General features: G+C 41.5%; 1 protein-coding gene across 14 annotated transcripts in view; it reads left to right on the top strand.

Moving 5' to 3' along the window:
• Msp300 (Muscle-specific protein 300 kDa) overlaps positions 1 to 20,785 on the top strand; it is a 609,326-nt gene that overhangs the window by 403,051 nt on the left and 185,490 nt on the right. For 13 of the 14 annotated variants that reach the window (XM_083137559.1, XM_083137560.1, XM_083137562.1 and 10 more), the window contains 5 exons: positions 600 to 908; positions 2,029 to 2,364; positions 4,391 to 4,573; positions 5,734 to 5,856; positions 6,987 to 7,138. In XM_083137559.1, coding sequence (XP_082993685.1) covers positions 600 to 908; positions 2,029 to 2,364; positions 4,391 to 4,573; positions 5,734 to 5,856; positions 6,987 to 7,138 — 1,103 coding nt within the window. Of the gene's footprint in view, positions 1 to 599; positions 909 to 2,028; positions 2,365 to 4,390; positions 4,574 to 5,733; positions 5,857 to 6,986; positions 7,139 to 14,322; positions 14,448 to 20,785 lie in introns of those variants that run through there. The other variant, XM_083137564.1, reaches the window with a different exon arrangement.

The following is a 20,785-nucleotide window of genomic DNA, read 5'->3' on the forward strand; positions in this document are numbered from 1 at the left end:
ACTGGGAACCCTCCATCTCCAGACACATATACACCAGGCTTCTACCCTGAATATGGGAGTGACGTTAGCTCTAAAAAGCTTGGAAAACCTTCCAGTGGTTGATAGCTCAAGAGCATTATTGAAAAATTATCATGTTCTTGCAAGATCTCACTCAACCATAACCATTGTATACTAAATTAAAGGTACTTTAAATGTACCTTCCTGCTTCTTATTGATGATGTTGACAGGGGAGCATCCACTTTTCTTTCCCTTTTGTAGTGAGTCTGATGCTGGTTATCTATGGTGTAAACTTGCACCTACTGAGAAATTTTCAGTGCAAAATATGGTCATGCTTGCGTATCGCTTCACCACTAAAATTAGTGAAAAATATTACTGATCAATATGTCTACAAGGAACCTATAATTAATACAAAATTCCATGGTATCGACAAAAAGATTTAAATTTGTCGATTCCTACTATTTTCACAGTGAATTGCTTAAATCCGTAAGTTTTATATTTCTTTGCTATAAGATTCAATACTGCACTTGCTTGTTCATAAATAAGTTAATGTTTTTGTTCGTGTGACATATTCTGAATATCCCTTTGACATGTTTTTGTAGGAATTAGCTTCAAACGTGAACGCCCATCTGAACAGAGTGAGGACCGTGCAGGAGTCCGTGAGGCACGAAGAGGGCATGCCAAGCTCCCTGGTGGAACAGCTCAGTGTTGCCAACCTCCTGCTGAGCACCCTGCCCCAGGAGCTGGAGGAGAGGGGCAAGTATCTGGAGAACAACAAGACCTACAGGACGGACTACCAGGCCCTCAAGGACAAGCTCTACAAGTGGATAGAGGAGGCAGAGAAGAAACTGAAAGGTGCCAAAGATGGCGTGGACTTTGAAAACATCATCAGTGACCTGGAAGAACACAAGGTGAGGGAAATGTATTATCTTATCTTTAGTATCTTTGATGCAGATTCCCCCACCCCCTTTTTGCATACCATGGAGGAATGACTGGATGAATGATTTCGCTCTCTCTCCATTAAGATTTTTGTGTGTGTCCACTGTATGACCATTTTGCACCCTTCAAAGTAGGCAAGAAAAACTCCTCTCAACTAAAACCCTTACCTGAAAGTTAAAAGAGAGGCTATTTCTTCTCTCCAGACAATAAGATTGGTGCTACGAGTACTCTGCCACATTGTCCCCTCCCTATCTGTTAACTATCCACCGTAGTCACTATGGTAAGTATATTGGTGTTAAGTCATGCATGATAGATCACAATATGCCGACATAAGAAGTCTACCGTGATTATTATTCATAGATTGTAGATTCGTAGATTTGTAATTTTGTTAAGGTGTCTCAACAGCCTAATAGTTAACACTATTTAGATATTATATAGTGTCCAATTCGACATCTTGTAGAAAATTTGGAGACTCCTAGAGTGGAAAGTAAATGATTTATCTAATGGTAATGAGAGGTGCAACAAGGCAGGTTTTTGGGCCAGAATCCCCTCCCCTCTTTGGCACTTCATTTTCTTGAATAAGATTGAATCGGTTGTTCGCAATTGAATTAAAAATGTTTTCTTCAGCAATTTGACTCCACCTTCCACAAAATTCTCCAGGTCTTTCTTTCTTTCTATTTTTGTTAGATTATATCACTTTTCTACCTCTTGTGTTAATCACAACAATGAGGATGAATAATGAAGTGATGAAATCATGATGATACACATGCATGCATGCCTTAACCAAGGTTCAAACATGAAACCTCTGGCTTTGCAGCAGGTTGCGTAGAATACCCCACCATGAAGGCCAGCAGAAAATTAATTGCTGTTTCCACTTACAAAGGCAGTTATGATATATTTTTTTATACTTAATGTGGTAGCAGTTCAATAAAAACTTCATCTTGCAAGTCATTGCTGTCGAAGAGATAGATATTCCTCCAAAATATTGTTCAGTGGATTTATGGAAAGCAACTTTTATGTACACTCACACATGTTAAGATGCACAGATCTTAGGGTAACCAATTTTTTAATGCTGTGCTTGCTTAATTCCAGATATTCTTCAGCAGCGAACCTTCAATCCGAGAGCTCCTGCAGAAAATCCAGCAGGCTGGGGACAAGATCTGGCCGTCGCTTTCGTCTGCAGAGCAAGAAGAGCTGAGCAGAGAGCAGCAGCAACTCACGCAGCTCCTGAAGAACACCATGAACACGGCTCGCAGCCGGAGAGCTCAGCTGGAGCAGGACACCGAAATCTGGAAGGACTACCTCCAGCTGCTGGACAAGGTGCAGTCGGTCCTTGCTCGCACGAAGTACACCGATGAGCCCGTGACTACCCTGGCTGGCCTTCACTTCAATATCCAAAAAGTGGGACATGCCCTCAACGATATCCAGGTAAGCAAGATTGGGTTTTCTAAAAGAATACAGGTGTGGAGGTGATGTATAGTAAGTACAGTCACGGACAGTTCTGGATTGAAACTATCCCATCATTATGACCCAGAAGTGTCCATGACTACAATTCTCCAAGTAGGCCTCAGCCAAAGCTGTACATTGGCTTGCAAAAAGGTTTTTATCCATTCTCTGTCATTCTTTGCCATTGGTTGACGTACAGCTGAAAATCCTCTTTCTGCAGCAAGGTGGAATTTTCTTCTTCTTCATCTTCATGTCTTGGATTATATGTGATGGGTACAGTATGCCAGAGATGACTTTGAATCCTAACTGGGTCTGCATTTCAGCAGAATCGAACTTAGAGCTTTTTGGTTCAGAATCGAAAAGTTTTCAAGCCTATGAAAATACCATCCAGGACTATTTGATCAATAACTGTTACATTTGCAAAATCATAAAAATTACTCGTTAAACTGCTCTCCTGGTTCCACAAGGTTATCAAAAGTACAATTAACTTGTAAATTTTCATAAACCACAAGTGCCCCCCTTTTCCATGCCAAGTTACACCTATGCGGCAATGTTGTTCATTATCAATAACTGATTACATTATTTTCTTGTAGTTTACGGTTATTACAAGCATAAGAAAACAGGTTTCGTTGTGACGTTTCAGGAGAACTAAAGGAAAAGAGAAATACAGACAAAGATGAAAACTAAAGGAAAAGAGAAATACAGACAAAGATGAAGAATCTGTTGAAAATAAATTTGTGTGCATTTCATTCCACAAGGGATTCTCACATAAAATTGCAAAAAATTTTAGAAGATTTAATTTCAAAATTGTTTTTAGATCACCCAAGAAGTTTGGAATGTACATTTAATGAATTCGAAATGAGACACTCTACCAGATGTGGAAACCACAGGAATATATAATATAAGTTGTTCATGTTCAAAGGATTATGTAGGACAAACAGCAAGGAAAATGGCAATAAGATGGCACGAACACGATTTGGACATTATGAATCTAAACCCAAGAACAGGTTTGTCAGCTCACATCATCGAAGAGAAGCATTTGATTAAAAAGAGAAGGGTTTTAAAAAGATTGATGGGAAACACAGTTGAATGTCTGGGAAGCTTCGTTCATTGCAGAAGAACACTGGAATGAATTAAATAATGAAAATGGTAACATAGATCCAGTATGGAGTTTTCTTTTTCACAAATGGAGTAAGCCACCATCTTTAAAATTTAATGTAACAGAAAACATCAAGAGACTTTGTGAAAACTTTAAATTACCTGATGATATTTGGGATTCATAATTTGAAATAAAAAAATAATGTGACCAAATTTTTCTTTTCTGAAATGAAAATAAAACAGACTGCTTCTTTTCATAGTTAGGTTGCTATATTACAACATTGACAACATCCATTGTATAACTGATTCTTTTTTGTTTAAAAAAATTGCTAACCATTGTTATAACTGTATCTTTAGTCAAAATGAAAATAAATGTCTGATGAAGGAAGCGTGTGTTCTCCTGAAACGTCACAACGAAAAACTGTTTTCTTATGCTTGTAATAACCGTAAACTACAAGAAAATAATTCAGCAATGCGTACATACAAGAAAAACTGAATACATGTTGCAATTTGTATTGAGTGGCTTAATAGACATTAAGGACCCTGTTTCCGTAGGTGTAGATGATAAATTAAGAATCAATATGCACAAATTCAAACAACGTATATATTTGAAAATAAATTAGGATTGTTGTGATTTTAACTAACATAACACAGTCTCCCTAATGGCATAGTGGTAACGTTGTTGCCTTGTAATCAAGGGGTCATGGGGTCGATACCAGTGGAGGCAGATAGTGGTTCGTATTCCACTTTAAACTGTAGCTCCAGTCCTGATTAAACTTCTGGACATAAACTAAAACTCAAACTAACATATAAATCAGGTAACTTAATTCAAGTGAAAGATTTAGTCATGCCTCATCGTTTTTTCGCAATTTTCCTTACTCGTATGGTTTGTGTGCTTGTGCCATTTCAGAACCAGCAGAATGAGATCGACCTGTTAAATGAGAGAGCGAGAGAGATAGAGAGGCAGGCAGACTTCACCAACCGTCAAAGGATTGAGCAGCAGGTTGGCAACATTAACAGGGATTGGCAAGGCTTAGTCAACGATTTGGAATCCAGGAAGGACACTCTGGGAAAATTGGCAGAACATTGGGAGGTAAGTTTATACGATATGCACTCATCATATAGCACCGTGCCACGTACGGCATATGGGAGAGGAAAGATATTTGGAGGATGTGGGGGGGTAGGACCCAGCACAGTCTCGATCTCAGCCATTTTGGAGGTGATGTGATAAGCACCACAATCCAGTTGCCTTTACCCCCCCCCCCCCCCCCGGGTACCAATTTATTTGAAACTGGGCGAATCCCAAAGCTGCTTTATGCAGGGACAAGGCCGGAAAAATTCTGACTAGATTGCCTGCCCAGGGAATCGAACCCAGGTCTCACGCATGGCAGTCCGATTCCCTACCAACTAGACTACTGTGGCTCACTGGAAATTGAAAATTTATTTATATATTAGTGAAATTATTTGATAGGAGGAATTTGTTTTGTACAGTCATGAGAATTAATTAACTTGCTAGTACATGTAGAATTATACTACAGAGATATACTTACATGAACTTTTTGCTGAGTATAAGGCAGTTTACCTATTCCAATTGCAATACCCAATCAGATATACGTAAAATTATCCCATGCTGCTTGAACAATATGAATGTTCTTTAACTTCCTTAATTAAATGGTAGTGTCGGGTTTTGCTTTGCCAAATAAGCTAGAAAATCTTAGAAAAATTTAAAAAGAGAACAAATAAATAAAAACAAGGAAATGCTTCTTTATTGGAGTTGCATTTGTAAGTTTGTTTCTTTATTAAAATCTGAAATGGGTGCATCAGCAGTTCAGACTATTTGCACCCATCTCAAGTGTGAGGAGTAATCAATCCTCTTAGCTAAGAACCTCACCTACGATTAAGACTTGGGTGGTAAATCTCCCTGAAAGGTAAAAGTGGAAGACTTTATAAGGGTCAGCACAAGACAAACACAAACACATTTAAAGGGAATAGCAAATTAAATGGATCTTTGATTTGGTGCCAGACTCCTGTCCACACTACAATGCCAGAGGTCCTGGTTTTGAATCCCAACCTTGGCATGGGTGTTCTTTGTGAGTGTCCCTTTATCAATTTCGTCACATCATCACACATCATCATCTTCATAATTAGCCAAAAGTGGCAGAAGAGTGAAATAAAATGAACCAATTCAAATTTTGCATTGGATTTTTATTGTTTGGTATCTGTGTATTAATATTTCTTTTCTTTCTTTCTTAGGAATTTGAAAGCAAGTGGCAGGCATTTGAGTCACTGGTTTCAGGATGTGAAGAGAGAGCTCGACATATTGATATGGTTGTAAGATCCAGGCCTCAGATGGTGGAAGTTCAACAAATCGTCAAGGTGTGTATACAATTTGATTTCTCAGCATTCTTTCCTTTTTATATTAATAAACAAAGAAGAGAGAGATGAAGGGGGGTTGTCTCCCATGCCCCCCAGTGAGTGGGGATGCAACACAGGGGCGGGGGATGTGTAATCTCTCTCTCTCTCTCTCTCTCTCTCTTTCTGTGTCTATTCTCTCTCTCTCTTCAAGAAGGGGGGAGGGGGAAAGACACAAAAATAAAATGCACGTGCATTGAGGTAGAGAAAAAGCAACAAAGAGGGTAAGGTAGAAGAAAGAAAATGAAATAAGGAAAGAGGCAGATTGAAAATAAGACTTTAGGAGAATGAGCACGAGAGAGGGAAATAATTGAACACAAGTGTACATGCACGTCACTTTTCAGTTTATGTTTTTGAACTGTAACTTGCCCAAAATGTTAGTAATATATTTCAGAGCAAAAATTCATCATTGCATTTATGGGTCACCCCGATGGTGCAATGGTAACATCATTGCTTTGAAATCAAGGGGTCCTGGGTTCAATAGCCGGCGGAGGCACATAGTTTGGATCCCATTTTAAACTGTAGGTCCAGTGTCGAATAGCCTTTCTGCATATAAAGTGGACTTAAAAACAAACACTGGGGTGTGAGGAGTGACCCTTTTCGAAGACACCCAAATGTTAACCTCACTTCTGGGCCTCCCCGATAGCGCAGTGGTTGCATTGTCGCCTTGTAATCAAGGGGTCCCGGGTTTGACACCTGGTGGAGGCTCATAGTGGTTCGGAACCCACTTTAAACTGTAGGTCCAGTCCCGATTAGCCTTACTATGCATAAAGTGGACTTAAAACACCAAATCAATCAAGTCAACCTCACTTCCACATAGTAGATCAATATTTTGCAGACCAAAAAGCCTCTGGCATCTATAATCCTCTATGGGACTTCGTTGTGTGTTGTCCACATATGTTTGTGATATTCTCGTCATCGCTTGCATCTTTCCACCATTCATACCCATCTTCGCGATTAGCCAAACTGTATCAAACAATAAAAAACAAACCCAAACAAACAAAGCTATGTGTGTCGTCCCCTGTGAAAATCTTAAATAAAAATGCCAGTATTTGTATAAAACCAGTTTGTAAATTTCAATTTATATTTTTCAGGATCTTCTCCGTGAAGTGGAAGGCCACAAGCAGCAGCATGAAGAGGTCCTGTTCCTTTCTGGAACTGTGTTGACATTCCTGAATGCATCCTCTGACTCAGCTGCCCAAGTTCTGAAAGCAAAGTTGGAGAAATTGACAGAAAGCTACAAAAGGTAGGTGGAAGTTTTGTATTGCATGCATGACTCGCTTGACGTTTCTTGTCAGTGATATTCATGTTTGTCATTGCTAGCCTCTGTAGCAGAGTGCCATGACACCAGGAATGCCTGGTTTGAATCCCATCCTGGGCATGGCTGTTCTTTGTGATTGTCCTTTCATCAATATCATCATGTGATCACTCATCCTCATCTTCACGATTAGCCAAAAGTGGCCGAAAAGCAACGCTAAAGAACAAAAATCAATCAATGAATTCTTATTTTCATCACTTGACTTTCTCTTAACCCTTTAAGTCTGGAATTTTCTGAAGAAGTCACTATAGCAAAATGGAATTGTTGTTTTTTTTTAGCAAAATTCCATTTCATCACTCCCCTCATCTTCATTTCCTGATTCAGATGTGCACGTTCACTGCTTTCATATGTAAGCAACAAGTGTAACTTGACTCCAATGGCATAGCGGTAACGTTGTGTTGGAGACACAATGGTTTGGCTTCTATGCTCATGAAGTAAACTTGAAACTTCAAACAAATGCAATTCAATGTTCGCATCATGCAAATTTTGGTTTTTGAACCATATTTTGGTTCTATAATATGCACGAACTACACTGCACAACAGTAGACAACTTTTCTTATGTCCAACTTATATTCTCCTCCTTCTCCTTCTTTCTTATGTTACTGTTTTTGTTTTACTACAGCTAGCATAATCTTACCTAACGTGATTGTGATACAGATGGCGACGTTCTCATCCACCTACTGACAGCTAGGGACCTTCAGAATGTTTTTCGTAGTTCAATTCTTAAACCGTGGCAGGCCGAGTGGGATGAAATAAGGAGGAACAAGCTGTGAGCTATCAAGCCCATCTCTGGTGCTTGGCGTTCCTCGTCCTGTCCCTCCCGTCGAGAAGAAGTCATCTTAATGCAGCTCCGAATCGGACACAGCTGTCTCACACTAGTACTTGCAATGTTGTTTTAAGTGTACCGCACATTCTTCTCGAATGTACAGATTTTAATTACCTCCGATAGGATTTTAACCTTCCCAACACTTTGTTATCTATGTTGGGAGACGATGGCATTGTTTTATCCAATGTGTTTAAATTTTTGAAAAGAGCAGGCCTCTTCCGAGATAGTTTTTAAGCTATCCTTACCTTACTTACGTGAGATTTCGTATTTCCACGTTGCACAATTTGATGGTTATTTCTAATTAATTTCAAAGACACTGTATCTTCATTCACTAAGGGTACGGTGTCTGGAGCGGAGATGGTACCTCGTTGCTGCTTTGTTAGTTCCCGGGCAGCGGTAGTTGCATTTAACAATTAACTTGTGCAACGTGGAAATACGAAATCTCACGTAAGTATTTCTCAAACCTCGCTTACAGCATCCAGCATGTACGAGTATCCTTACCTTTTCTAATATGTTGTGTTTGTTCTATGTAGGTCCCTTTACAACTTGCATTTTTAACCTTTCCCAACGGGCTTTATACACCCCTTTTTTTTAAAGTTTGAGGTAAGGGTTTCAGATAAGGGGATCTACCCTGCATACACTGAAGGGTGCAAAATGGCCACATGTGCCGACGTACCCAAAACTTTTAAATCAATCAATCAATCAATATTACGTTCTTGATGTCTGGGCCTATATATATGCCACCCACTGTCGAATCTTGTCCAAGCAAACACATAGCATGTATATACACGTTCCGCACTGCAACAGCATATTGTGGATGGCGCATATATATGCCATCCACACTTACGTGGTTAATGGGTTTCATGGCAAGCTATGCATCTTGGTAGGTTACTGGTGCAGCATTGGCCCAGAATGGCACACCTGGAAATTCTGGAGAACTTTGAAGATTGAATCTATGAGCATAGACATCAGGAAGTAGGGCAAAGGGGGAGACACCCTCCCTCTTGGAAAATTCAGATCAAGCAAACATTATATTCTTGTTGATTGATTTAGTTTATTTTACTTAGCTTTTTGTGCCACTTTTGGCTAATTTGCGAAGATGGGGATGCGTGATGCTCGCCCCTCCCTGGAAAAAAAATCGAGCGGACATTCATGTCTATCAGTGCAGTGCAAATGTCATGGAATTTTAAAATATATACAAAACATAGAAAAGTAGACTTTATTATACAGGGTGTCCGCGAAGTCATGCAACCGAGATTTTGAATGTACGTTACGTAACTTTTGCACATGCGTATGCAGGGAAGATCCCCTTATCTGAAACCCTTACCTCAAACTTTAAAAAAGGTTGGTGTATAAAGCCCCTTGAGAAAGGTTAAAATGCGTCGTTAAATTTTAAGGTTAAATCACCGTGGAAGGCGCCTCGAACCCTTAATTACAAGGCGATGGTGTTACCGTTACCACCACGCCATCGGGGAGACCAATGAGTAAAGAATTATCGAGTGTAAGTTCATTATAGGCTATTTTATGGGGTTAACTATGACATATTCACAAAGAAAAGTATGTTTTTCGAAATTACGAGGTGTACGCACTGGCAACATTGGTCGTGTCAGAGGCCAGTACCAGGTGTGCCCGACATCTGGCTACGTTATTCAAACAATGCAAAGATGAAAGAAAATATTTGAAATTTATCGTACAAAACCTCTGATTGTCCCTTCACCTCATCGTCATCATCGCGATTAGTCAAAAGTGGCAGAAAAGCGACGCTAAATAACAAAAATCAAATCGAATTCGGTTTAATGGATTTAAGGGGTACTGTACCCCCTCCCAAAAAATTGGAGACGTACATTGTGGCGCCCTGTTCTTGCGCCACTGCTCAATCCTCAGTAATCGATAGGAAAAAGTTAAATACTTGCGCTAGCAAAGAGAATTAACTCTTCAGGCACCTGTTGCGAAAGTGCGCCTTAGGCAACGCTTGCACATCCCCCTAATGCATGGAAAATGGTATTTATCGTCCGCCGATAAGATCGCATGAAAGGTGATTACTGGTTGTGGAAAGCGAGGAGCTGTATCCTTTCCTAATTGTTTCCTTTCGATCCCAGAACTTGGTCGCCATTTTATAACGTTTTGTGCAAGATTCTGCGACTGGGGTTTTCGGCGGAAAAATTGTTGCGAAATCTTTTCCCGACCCGGTTCAATGTCCGTCGGTGCAACTTAACTGCATTGACCGTGGTTAATTATTCAGGCCGTGCACGGTGAGTTGCGGTAACTTGTTTATCGCTTGCGTGTTCAGCAGGGCTGGAGATTTCAGCCCCCGGGGCGAGAATACACTTTGGCGGCCCTTCCACCAAATTCTCTCCCCGCTTGCAACAAATGGTATTCTCCTTACTTATATTTATTTTTAAAATTCACACGCAAGCCACATTTCGTCGACTCATTGGTCTCCCCGATGGTAACGGTAACACCATCGCCTTGTAATCAAGGGTTCGAGGCGTCTTGCACGGTGATTCGCTTTCCACTCTAAACTGTAGGTCCAGTCTCGATTAGCCTATCTGTTCATAAAGTGGACTTACACAAGTCCGTCGACCTCATAATGCAACAATCATATACCCAGGTACCAGTGGCGGCGATTTGGTTCCAAAACTATGGGGGAAGGACAGTTTACCTTCCCTTGGTACATAAGGTACTGCCATTGCCAGGTACTTAGAATGAGTTACTACGTTGTATAATGAGTACAATTGTTAAAACAGTCAAAAGAATCGTTAGTGCAACAGTGCACTACAATATTGTAAGAATGCCGGCCCCCGTGGCGGAGTGGTTAGCACATTGCGCTACGACCTCAGGGGTCCCGGGTTCGAATCCCGGCCTGGGCATGGATGTTTCTGAGTGTTCATTCATCAATTTCATCATGTCATCACTCATCCCCAGCTTCGCAAATTAGCCAAGAGTGGCACAGAAAGCGAAGTAAAATAAAGCAAATCAATCAATATTGTAAGAACGATACACGTCTATTTTAAATGTGACCGCCTATTGAGAATTCTTTTGTTTCTTAATGCAGCTGTAGTATTCTACTCGTATCACTTCATGGAAACACCCAATGCGCATTTCCCGGATTTGACAGTTTTCGAATTTGATTTGTTTGAAAATTTTTGTTTTTTAAGTTAGGCCTATTTTATTAACAGATAGGGACTTGACTAGCAGTTTAAAATGGGCCCCGAACCACTGTGCAATCTGGAAAAAGTTCTTGCAATTCGAATAGTGAAATTGTAGCAATATTTTATTACAAAGAATATTGTTTTCAGCTATTTAAAGGGTGTAAGTTACAATTGGTGCCATATTCAACAATATAACGAGAGAACGTTTTCGCAAGAGACGTTAGAATCATGTTCACCGCGGGGTTTGCGGGACGGAGAATTTTTGGTCGGGACGTAATTGGGAAGGAAATATTAATAATCCCAATGTTCGGGAATAAAAAAAAAAGCTCCTATTTTCCGCTTAGGTCTGGAAATTTTCGAATTTTCCACATGCGGTGAAATCCTGGAATTGCACACACTATTTCCCCCTTCAAGTGGAATATAAACTGTTAATTTCAAGAAATTTCAGATACTTATAGTGTAGAAAATATCAAGAATTAACCTCTTTTAAATAAGATCCTTTTGAATTTCTCGGCTGTTCCGGGATTACGAAAAGTCGGAAAATAATTTCCCGAAGTCGGGATGTGATCTTTATAATTCGCACCCCGTCATTTAGAATTACTATTTTTTTACAGTACCCTTCGGCACGTAAAAACAAGTCAAGAGATACTATGAAGGAGAATAGATTAAGTGATCTCTGTTTGATATCTAAGCATTGTGAAAACGTACAAGAAGACGAGGAACTGTTCTTCAAGAAACTAATAGCTGTTTGTGGAAAGGTTGATTGATTGATTTAAAATTTTTGAGCGCGTCGGCACGCATGGCCATTTTGCATTCTTCAGTGTATGCGGGGAAAATCCCCTTATCTAAAGCCCTTACCTCAAAATTTAAAAAGGGGTGTAAAAAGCCCCTTGAGAAAAGTTAAGAATGCAAGTCGTAAATGGACCTGCACAGGATAAACACAAGATATTAAAAACTACCTCAGAAACAGTGGAAAAGCTTGCTTTTCTCGAAAATCTAAAAACATTGGTTACAACACTGACATCGTCTCCCAACATAGAAGACAAAGTGTTGGGAACGTTAGAACCCTGTTTGAGGTAAGTGAAATCGGTACATTCGAGAAGAATGTGCGGTACACTTAAAACAACGTTGCAAGTACGGCACAACGGAGGGTCCAGTTCTTGCGATGCGTGAAACGGCTGTGTCCGATGCGGAGTCACGTTAACATGACTTCTTCTCGGCGGGAGAGACGGGACGAGGAACGCCAAGCACCAGTGATGGGTTTGATAGCACGCAGCTTCCCCCCCCCCCTTATCTCGTCCCACTCGGTCTGCCACGTGTTAAGAAAGGAAAAACAAAAAACATTCTGCATGTCTCCAGCTGGCAGTAGATGGATGAGACAAGGCAGCGGGCATGGGAGTTGACCTTGGTAGCGCGCAGATCAGAATCGGACGTGCCGAGAATCGACAAGAGGGGCGACCCTGGGAGTAAAGCCGGCTGGAGCGTGGTGCTCATCACATCACCTCCAAAATGACCGAGATCGAGAATGTGTGGGGTCCACTGTGCGAATTAAGCTTTTTGATTTGGGTGAGATACCCATTCAATAGCGTATTTGAGATTTCATTTAGGAAAGTAGTTTTTTGTGGGGGGGGGGGGTTGGGAGGGTATGCAAATTTGTATGTGTTACTAAACAGTAAACTAAACTATCGCCTTCCGGTTCTAAGTACCTTAGAATATTGGTTTCTTTAGTCTAAGTAATTAAATATTTTGATAACATTTACAGGTAATTTAGAAACAGTATATTTACATTCTAAGAAAACCCATACTCATACAATAGCTTGATTGATTGGGTGTTTAAGTCCACTTTATGCACAGTAAGGCTAATCGGTACTGGACCTACAGTTTAAAGTGGGATCCGAACCACTATGTGCCTCCACCTGGTATCGAACCCAGGACCCCTTAATTACAAGGCGACGACGCTAACACTGCGCCATCGATTGATTGATTGATTTGCTTTATTTTACTTCGCTTTTTTTTGTGCCACTTTTGGCTAATTTGCGAAGATGGGGATGAGTGATGACATGGTGAAATTGATGAATGGTCGGACACTCACAAAACATCCATGCCCAAGCCGGGATTCGAACCCGGGACCCCTGGCGTCGTAGCGCGATGTGCTAACTACTCCGCCACGGGGGCGCATCACGGGGGCCGGCAATGCGCCATCAAGGAGGCCCTCATACAAGAGCTATCGTAACACCGAAAACTTGATCAAATTTCTATTTTCCAATTTCTAACCCACATACAAGTTTCTTGTGAACACTTTAATGCATGTAAAATATCAGCCCTCTGCCATGGAAACGCAAGTGGAAAACAGCCTGCTTATGGCTCGGTGAGGTTAGCCAGTTGCATAATGGTGTCCTCCACAAGGCAGCATACTTTTCGGCAGGAAAGACTGGACCATTAATTGACAGTTGTGCTTGTTCCATACTTAAGAAATGGTAAACTATATATTTTCAATACCATTTTCTAAGAGGGGATAACAACATCCCTGGCTGGCAGGGATAACAATAATTTTCTTTACCGGGGATTTTTTTTTGTGGGGGGAATCCCCAGCATCCCTCCCGTCAATTCGTACATTGGTGTGGCTCTAGCCCCACATACCCTAAATGTGCCTTCATGGCTCGGGGACGGCTCCCGTGGCGGAGTAGTTAGCACATTGCGCTACGACGGCAGGGGTACTGGGTTCGAATCCCGGCTTGGACGGGATGTTTGTGAGTGTCCATTCATCAATTTCATCATATCATCACTCATTCCAATCTTCGCAAATTAGCCAAAAGTGGCACAAAAGGCGAAGTAAAATAAAATAAATCAATCGATCATGGCACGGGGAACTTTACCTTACCTCGCTGGGAAGCGCGGCCGGGTGTGGGGGACGTTCTCCAAACTGTTTTCGTTATTTTGTCCGGCAGACAACGGCAGGAAGTCGCGAACGTACCACGTGCGAGATGTAAGTTTCGTGAAGGTCTCTCCCCGATCGATACCCGCGTCGTTGTTTCCCCGCCGTCGGATGGTCCGTGCGAGTCTGCCGCGACGCCCCTTCTGCATCGGAGCCCTTGTGTGCGTGTGCGCCCCTCTCGCCTCCACGAAGCGAGTCCCCCGTGCGAGTCACGCAAGCAGACGGGTCCACGGCACGCGAGCGAATACATGGCCTCCCCTCGCTGGAAGGCTCTGGCTTCGAATCGAGGCCGATTCCTCTCGACGCTACCATGGACTGCACCACGTAAGTACTATTTTCTCGCTAGGCATTTCGACCAGTTCCTCACGGTCGTGCGTTCGGCGTGTGCTTCCGCGAGAAGGGGGTCCATATTTCGATTCCCGGCACCGGCGTTTCGCCCTTTCGTCGCTTGTCTGCCCCTCCAGGTTGATCGTGACGACGAGGATGGCTCGCGAACCGTTAAAGTAGATGATGCGACACATATCCAACACCGTACACAAGATTCGAACCCAGGATCTCTGGCGCCGAAACTCAACACGCTAACCATTCCGCCAAAAGAGAGAGGGAGTGATAGGTCAGGTTAGGTTAGGCCAGTCTCGTTTTCACGGTTAACCCTGTTTTAGAAATACCGCATATAACAAACAGTAATTTGCAGATTATGCACATTAATGTGTTATTGGAGTCAACATATTTGTGTCAATACGTTTTGAGTTCTGTGTGCCGGTTGATCGTGACGATAAGGATGACCCGTGAACCGTCTCCAGTCTCGTTGTCACGATTATATAACCAACAATACCGTATCTGGGAGTTCTGAAAGGGTGTGGAATATGAACGTGAGAGGTTATGTGTTTTTTTGTAGTACACAATAAATACTTTTCCTACATTAACTTCTATTTTTTAAAAAATAAGATACATGGTTAAGGGGGGGGTTACGAGCCGACCTATCCCCCCTAGACACGGCACATAAAGTAACTACGTAATTCCAAGGCATATGTAAACCCGAAGGTTTATTGCTATAGCAACGCGCCGATCTGCGTGGCAGATTGGTTAGCGTAGCGCGCTACAACTCCAGGGGTACCGAGTTCGAATCCCTGTCTTTGTTTGATTTTTGAGTTGGTGTTTTAAGTCCACTTTATGCACAGTAAGGCTAATCGGGGCTGGACCTACAGTTTAAAGTAGAATCCGAACCACTATGTGCCTCCACCGGGAATCGAACCCGGGACTCCTTGATTACAAGGCGACGACGCTACCACTGCGCCATCAAGAGGCCCTCCCAGCCTTCGTGAATGTATGTTCATCAATCATCCTCGTCGTTGCGATTAGCCAAAAGTGGCAGAAAAGAGACGCTACATAAATTATCAATCAATCGAAGCCATAGCGACGCGCGTCCAGTATCTGTCTATATCCCGGCAACTAATATTTATTTAGTTTGGGGTACGTTAGCACGTAGGCTATCTGCTCTCGACGAGAAATACATATATTAAGGGTATGGCAACATTGGATTCACTGTGACCCGAGAAACTCGGAAACATTGTGAATTTCATAATGACTCATTATACGTTTGATTCAATAGTTGAGATGTTTGGACAGATTCAGGTGCCACTTTAATCTCTAGACACAGTCCTGCTTAGCTTTTCTGTGCGCAAAGTGAACTCAAAAATAAATAAACAAACAAACATACCTTCCGTTACCCCGGGCTGAATGCTGTGATGATGCTCTTAACTTACACCACCGGCGCTTCCGCCCACTTCTTTGTTACTTTAGACATCACCAATGCCCAATTCCCGATGGTGTAAATGAGAGTCACAGATCAACAACCAATCAAGTATATTCAACGTTTTTTTCTTTAACGACTTCCTGCACCATCATCATCATCTCTGGGAACCGCATTTCATATAGTAGTGAATGAAGTTTACGATAATGCAAGCCAATGTTCTGATTTTCTAGCAGTACAAAGAGAACAATATTGGGGGAACCCCCGAATGTATCCTAACCTCCACCCGCATACATTCGAGGGTATGCGCATGTCCCAGTGCCTCTGAAATAAACTGGGACGGCAGTTGCTCGTTTTGCGGTTTCCCCAATATTGTTGCACATTACCTCTTTATTAGTTCCTTGTATTACAAAACATATATAACACACACATAATACATAAATATACGACATATCTACCGTAACCCAAGTAACAGAACAAGCACACACTTCTGATTAGGATAGTTTATTCATTGTTTTCTAGTTGAGCTATGATTTGATAAGAAGTTGATTTAATGTGTTCATCAGATTTTGCCCTTGCTTGCCGGATTCTGGAATCCCAAAATCTATCTGGGTGGAATTTATCGGGGCCCCAAGACAAGCCGCCAGGGACAGACGGCAATTGGTTGAAGACCTTTGTAATTGATTGAACTTGGTTGGGATTTGCTCACCCCAGAGGCTAGGAGGCGACTGGTCCTGATCTTCCAGAAAGTAATGAAAATGAATAAAGGGAACAGACAAAATACTAAATTTCTTGGTCAGAAGAGTTGAAAACAGATTCCCTGCCCTTACAAACCTTTCCAAACACGACATTCCATCCAGCCTTCAAATACACGAACGTTATCTTCGGGTTTGATATTTCTTTTCATATAATCATGAATGGATAAGCCTTCACCAGCGAACATTTGCCACTTTTTCATATCCGGATTCCGCGGGACAATAGCAAATACCACACAGAAACGCCAAGGTCATCCTTCAAACAAGGCCCATTTCCTTGCAGGTTACAATCCATATACAAGTGGCCCTCCATGCGTTCGTTTGTGCAAACATTCAAAACGGCATTTAGCTATCAAGCAGATGAAGAGTTAATATTGGTTTTACTGCCATTGTTTTTTTTATTATTATTGACTTATATGTACGCATGTGCACTTTATTTCCTTGTTTTTCATTTTATCATTGTTGATATCCCGATACAAAATGGTAATTTCTGTGTTCAGGATTTCTTCAAATAAATAAATCAGATTTGATATTTATAGTATAAAATGAAGCTTCATGAAGATTTTTAAAACAATCTTGGTGCAAATTCCCCTTGCTCTAAAGAGAGCACTGCAAAGAATCCATTATGGCGCTGTCAGTTGGAGGTCCAGTTTTTGTTAAATGCAGTTGTATGAATTCTCGTTCTTCTAGAGGTGATCACATCGCGCTACGACGCCAGTGGTCCCGGGTTCGAATCCTGGCCTGGGCATGGATGTTTGTGAGTGTCCATTCATCAATTTCATCATATCATCACTCATCCATCTTCGCATATTAGCCAAAATTGGCACAAAAAGCGAAATAAAATAAGCAAATCAATCAATCAATCAAATCCACAAGTGCCAGGAAAGCGACGCTAAATTGGAAGAATCAAATCAAACCGTTCTTCTATCTTCGTTCAAATCGGCTCAATGGTTCTCGAGATATTGAGCTTTAAATTGAAGATGGCGTCGCATTCCAAGATGACGTAATGTCAGGTCGGGCACTTTTATTGAATTGTTGTTTTAAGTCCATTTTATGCACAGTAAGACTAATCGAGACTGGACCTACAGTTTAAAGTGGGATCCGAACCACTGTGCCAAGTGCCTCCACCGGATATCGAATCCGGGACCCCTGCGGGCACTTGAAGGAGATACATACACGTATGAGTGGTTTACAGCTTACTGCTTTCATCTAGTGCGCTGCGGACTGTCTCAATTAAAACTTATGAAAAAGCATGAATGGCAATTGGAGGTCCAGTTTTTCTCCCCTCAAATTTCAATTGGAGGGGGCGGACCTACCTGTCCCCACTGTCCATAGGCAACAAGCAACGGAGGATGGGTGCTGTTGATATCCTGTCCCTTCTGACGGGAAACTCTCTGTGACCTTTCGGCATTGTGATCGATCTTGCTTGTGCGCAAGTCAGGCTGCCTTGCCCCTTGCCCAACTGACCTAGAAAGCGATATGGAAACAGGGGATTGCATTTTTATGTGAGAGCCTGTCCCATTGGGAAGGGGCTCTCTCCGATGCCGCAGTGGTAGCGTCGTTGCCTTGTAATCAAGGGATCCCGGGTTCGATACCCGGTGGAGGCACAGAGTGGTTCGGATCCCACTTTAACACATTGACTGCCACCATGTAACTGAAAATGTATCTCTTCTGGGCCAATCCGATTTTCTTGTTACTGACCGACTGTGAATGAAATGTGTATGTATAATATCTCAATACAATTGAAATTAAGCCCATTGTTGAGGTTTTTGTGGTGTGTATGCATTTCTATACACGCGGCGTAGGTTTTCAATTTGACGTTGTATGCCACGTGTATATGATTTCATACACGTAATTATTTGCTTGTGTTACCACATTTTGTCTTGTTCTTTCCGAATATCACGTTGTTTTAAAATTTTGTGGTGATGAAAGTACCAAAATTATCAGACTACTGGAGCACTAATGCTTTATATGATTTTCATCTTTCCCGAAGTATAATGAGTAGAAACAGATTTGAACTGCTTCTACGAATGTGGCATTTTGCAGACAATTCACGTGTTGTCCCTAATAATAGATTACATAAAATTACGAACATCACCAACAAACTCATTTCACGATTCCAAGAAATATACACACCAGGGTAAAATAGTGTCGACGAAAGTATGATACCATGGCGGGGAAGATTTTCATTTCGGCAGTACATCCCTTCCAAAAAGAATAAATACGGAGTGAAAGTTTTCAAGTTGTGTACCAGCAGGGGCTGGGCTATACATGGAACATTATTCTTTATGTTGGAAATATAAACATGTCCGGTAACATGTCAGTTTCTGAAACTGTTGTGTTACAGCTTGTAAGACATCTTCTCGGTGAAGGCCGGCGCCTTTATACAGATAATTATTGCACCAGCGTTCCTCTTGTTTACCTTGTCATTTACAATAATACCCATCTGATCGGTACAATTAGGTCTAACCGTAAATATTTGCGAGCAGATGTTTTTCAAGATAAATTGAGAAAAGGTGATATTGTAGGAAAGGAAACTCAGGAAGGTGTGACTATTCTGAAGTGGAAAGATAAGAGAGATGTGTTAGTCCTATCTACAGCTCACTCTCCTGAAGAGGTAACTGTAACAGAAAGACGTGGTTCAGAAATTAGAAAGCCTACCGCAATTGTTGATTACAATACTGGCAAGTCCTTCATTGACGTAAGTGATCAGTTGGCTTCATATGGGAATGCTCTGCGAAAGACTACAAAATGGTACAAGAAAGTTATTATTGCATTTATATGGGGAACGGCTCTCGTGAATGCCTACATTCTCTACAGTGACTGCATCCAGTCCAGTAACATACACATAAATGAATTCAGGAAACATGTAATCCTAAATATTCTTTCTGAATAATTACCTCCTGGACAGTAACTCACTTTACCTGAGCAACAAGGCAGAAAAACTCCAACTCATCACTTGATAGACAAAGTAGGGGATAATGGAAGAAAGAAGCAAGGACGCTGTGTACATTGCTACAAAATCTATGGCAGAAGTGGAAATTCTGACTCGACAGGGAGGAAGTTTGCCAGGTGGGTGAAGACAGTATTTGACAAATGTCCCAAAAATCCTTTTATGTGCCGGGAGTGTTTCAACAAAAATCATTGAACTTCCAAAGTGTTCGGTACAAAATATGTCATCCTTATATCTATATATCTACAAGGAACATAAGTTTACAAAAAAAATATTATATAACAGATCGTTTTGTAAGAATTGTGATGTACTAGCAATGTATTCCACAATGTATTATCGCTTGCTGTGAATTCCAACCAGAAAAAAATTGTATTTACACATTTACCCTTCCTTTTTAGTTGTCAATACATTCGTACTAGTGAAAAGAATACGTAAGCGTAAATAAAGTTTTGAAGATTTTTTTACTCTTGTAAGACATTACAGAAATTAAAATTATTATTGCCCCATCTTAGCTGCACGCCACGGCTATTTAACAGTCATATAGTTTTGCTTGAACTGTGTATGCGATTCCATACACGCGGCCAAGAATCAGGTTCTTGTTTGTGTATGGAGTAGCATACACGTGGCCCAGAAGCAAGAAGCCATGTGTATGACATATCATACACATGGCAGTCAATGTGTTAAACTGTAGGTCAAGTCCCGATTAGCCTTACTTTGCATTAAGTGGACTTAAAACACCAAATCAATCAAACCATTGGGAAGGCTGGTTGTACAGTTGTTATGCTTAACATTACACATTTCAATCGTGACGATGAGACCTTTTGCCTATGCATTACACCGTACCATTAAGCCACATATGGAGGCAGGGTCCCACACATTTTCTATTTCATTGACCAAGTTTACGTCGCTTTTCTGCCATTTTTAGCTAATCGGGACGGTGGGGATGAATGATGAGATGGATGAAGTCAGTGCTCGAAGTGAGGGTGATGGTATGCCCCAGCTAGCAGAGCATCCCTCGATGCCACTATGCTAAATCATGTGACCACCCCTCCCAGCTAACCCCAAGGCTCGACGAAACGTCCGCCTCCAAATAACATTTTCCACTTCAAGCGCTAGATGAAGGGACAATCACATACGTAAGGACAATATGAAACAATTCCCCAGAGAGGTTATACTGGCTGTAGCTTCAGGCGCCAGAGCC

The sequence above is a fragment of the Lepisma saccharinum genome, chromosome 16 (assembly GCF_977018435.1).
Source record: "Lepisma saccharinum chromosome 16, izLepSacc3.1, whole genome shotgun sequence".
In the NCBI taxonomy this organism is placed as follows: Eukaryota; Metazoa; Arthropoda; class Insecta; order Zygentoma; family Lepismatidae; genus Lepisma; species Lepisma saccharinum.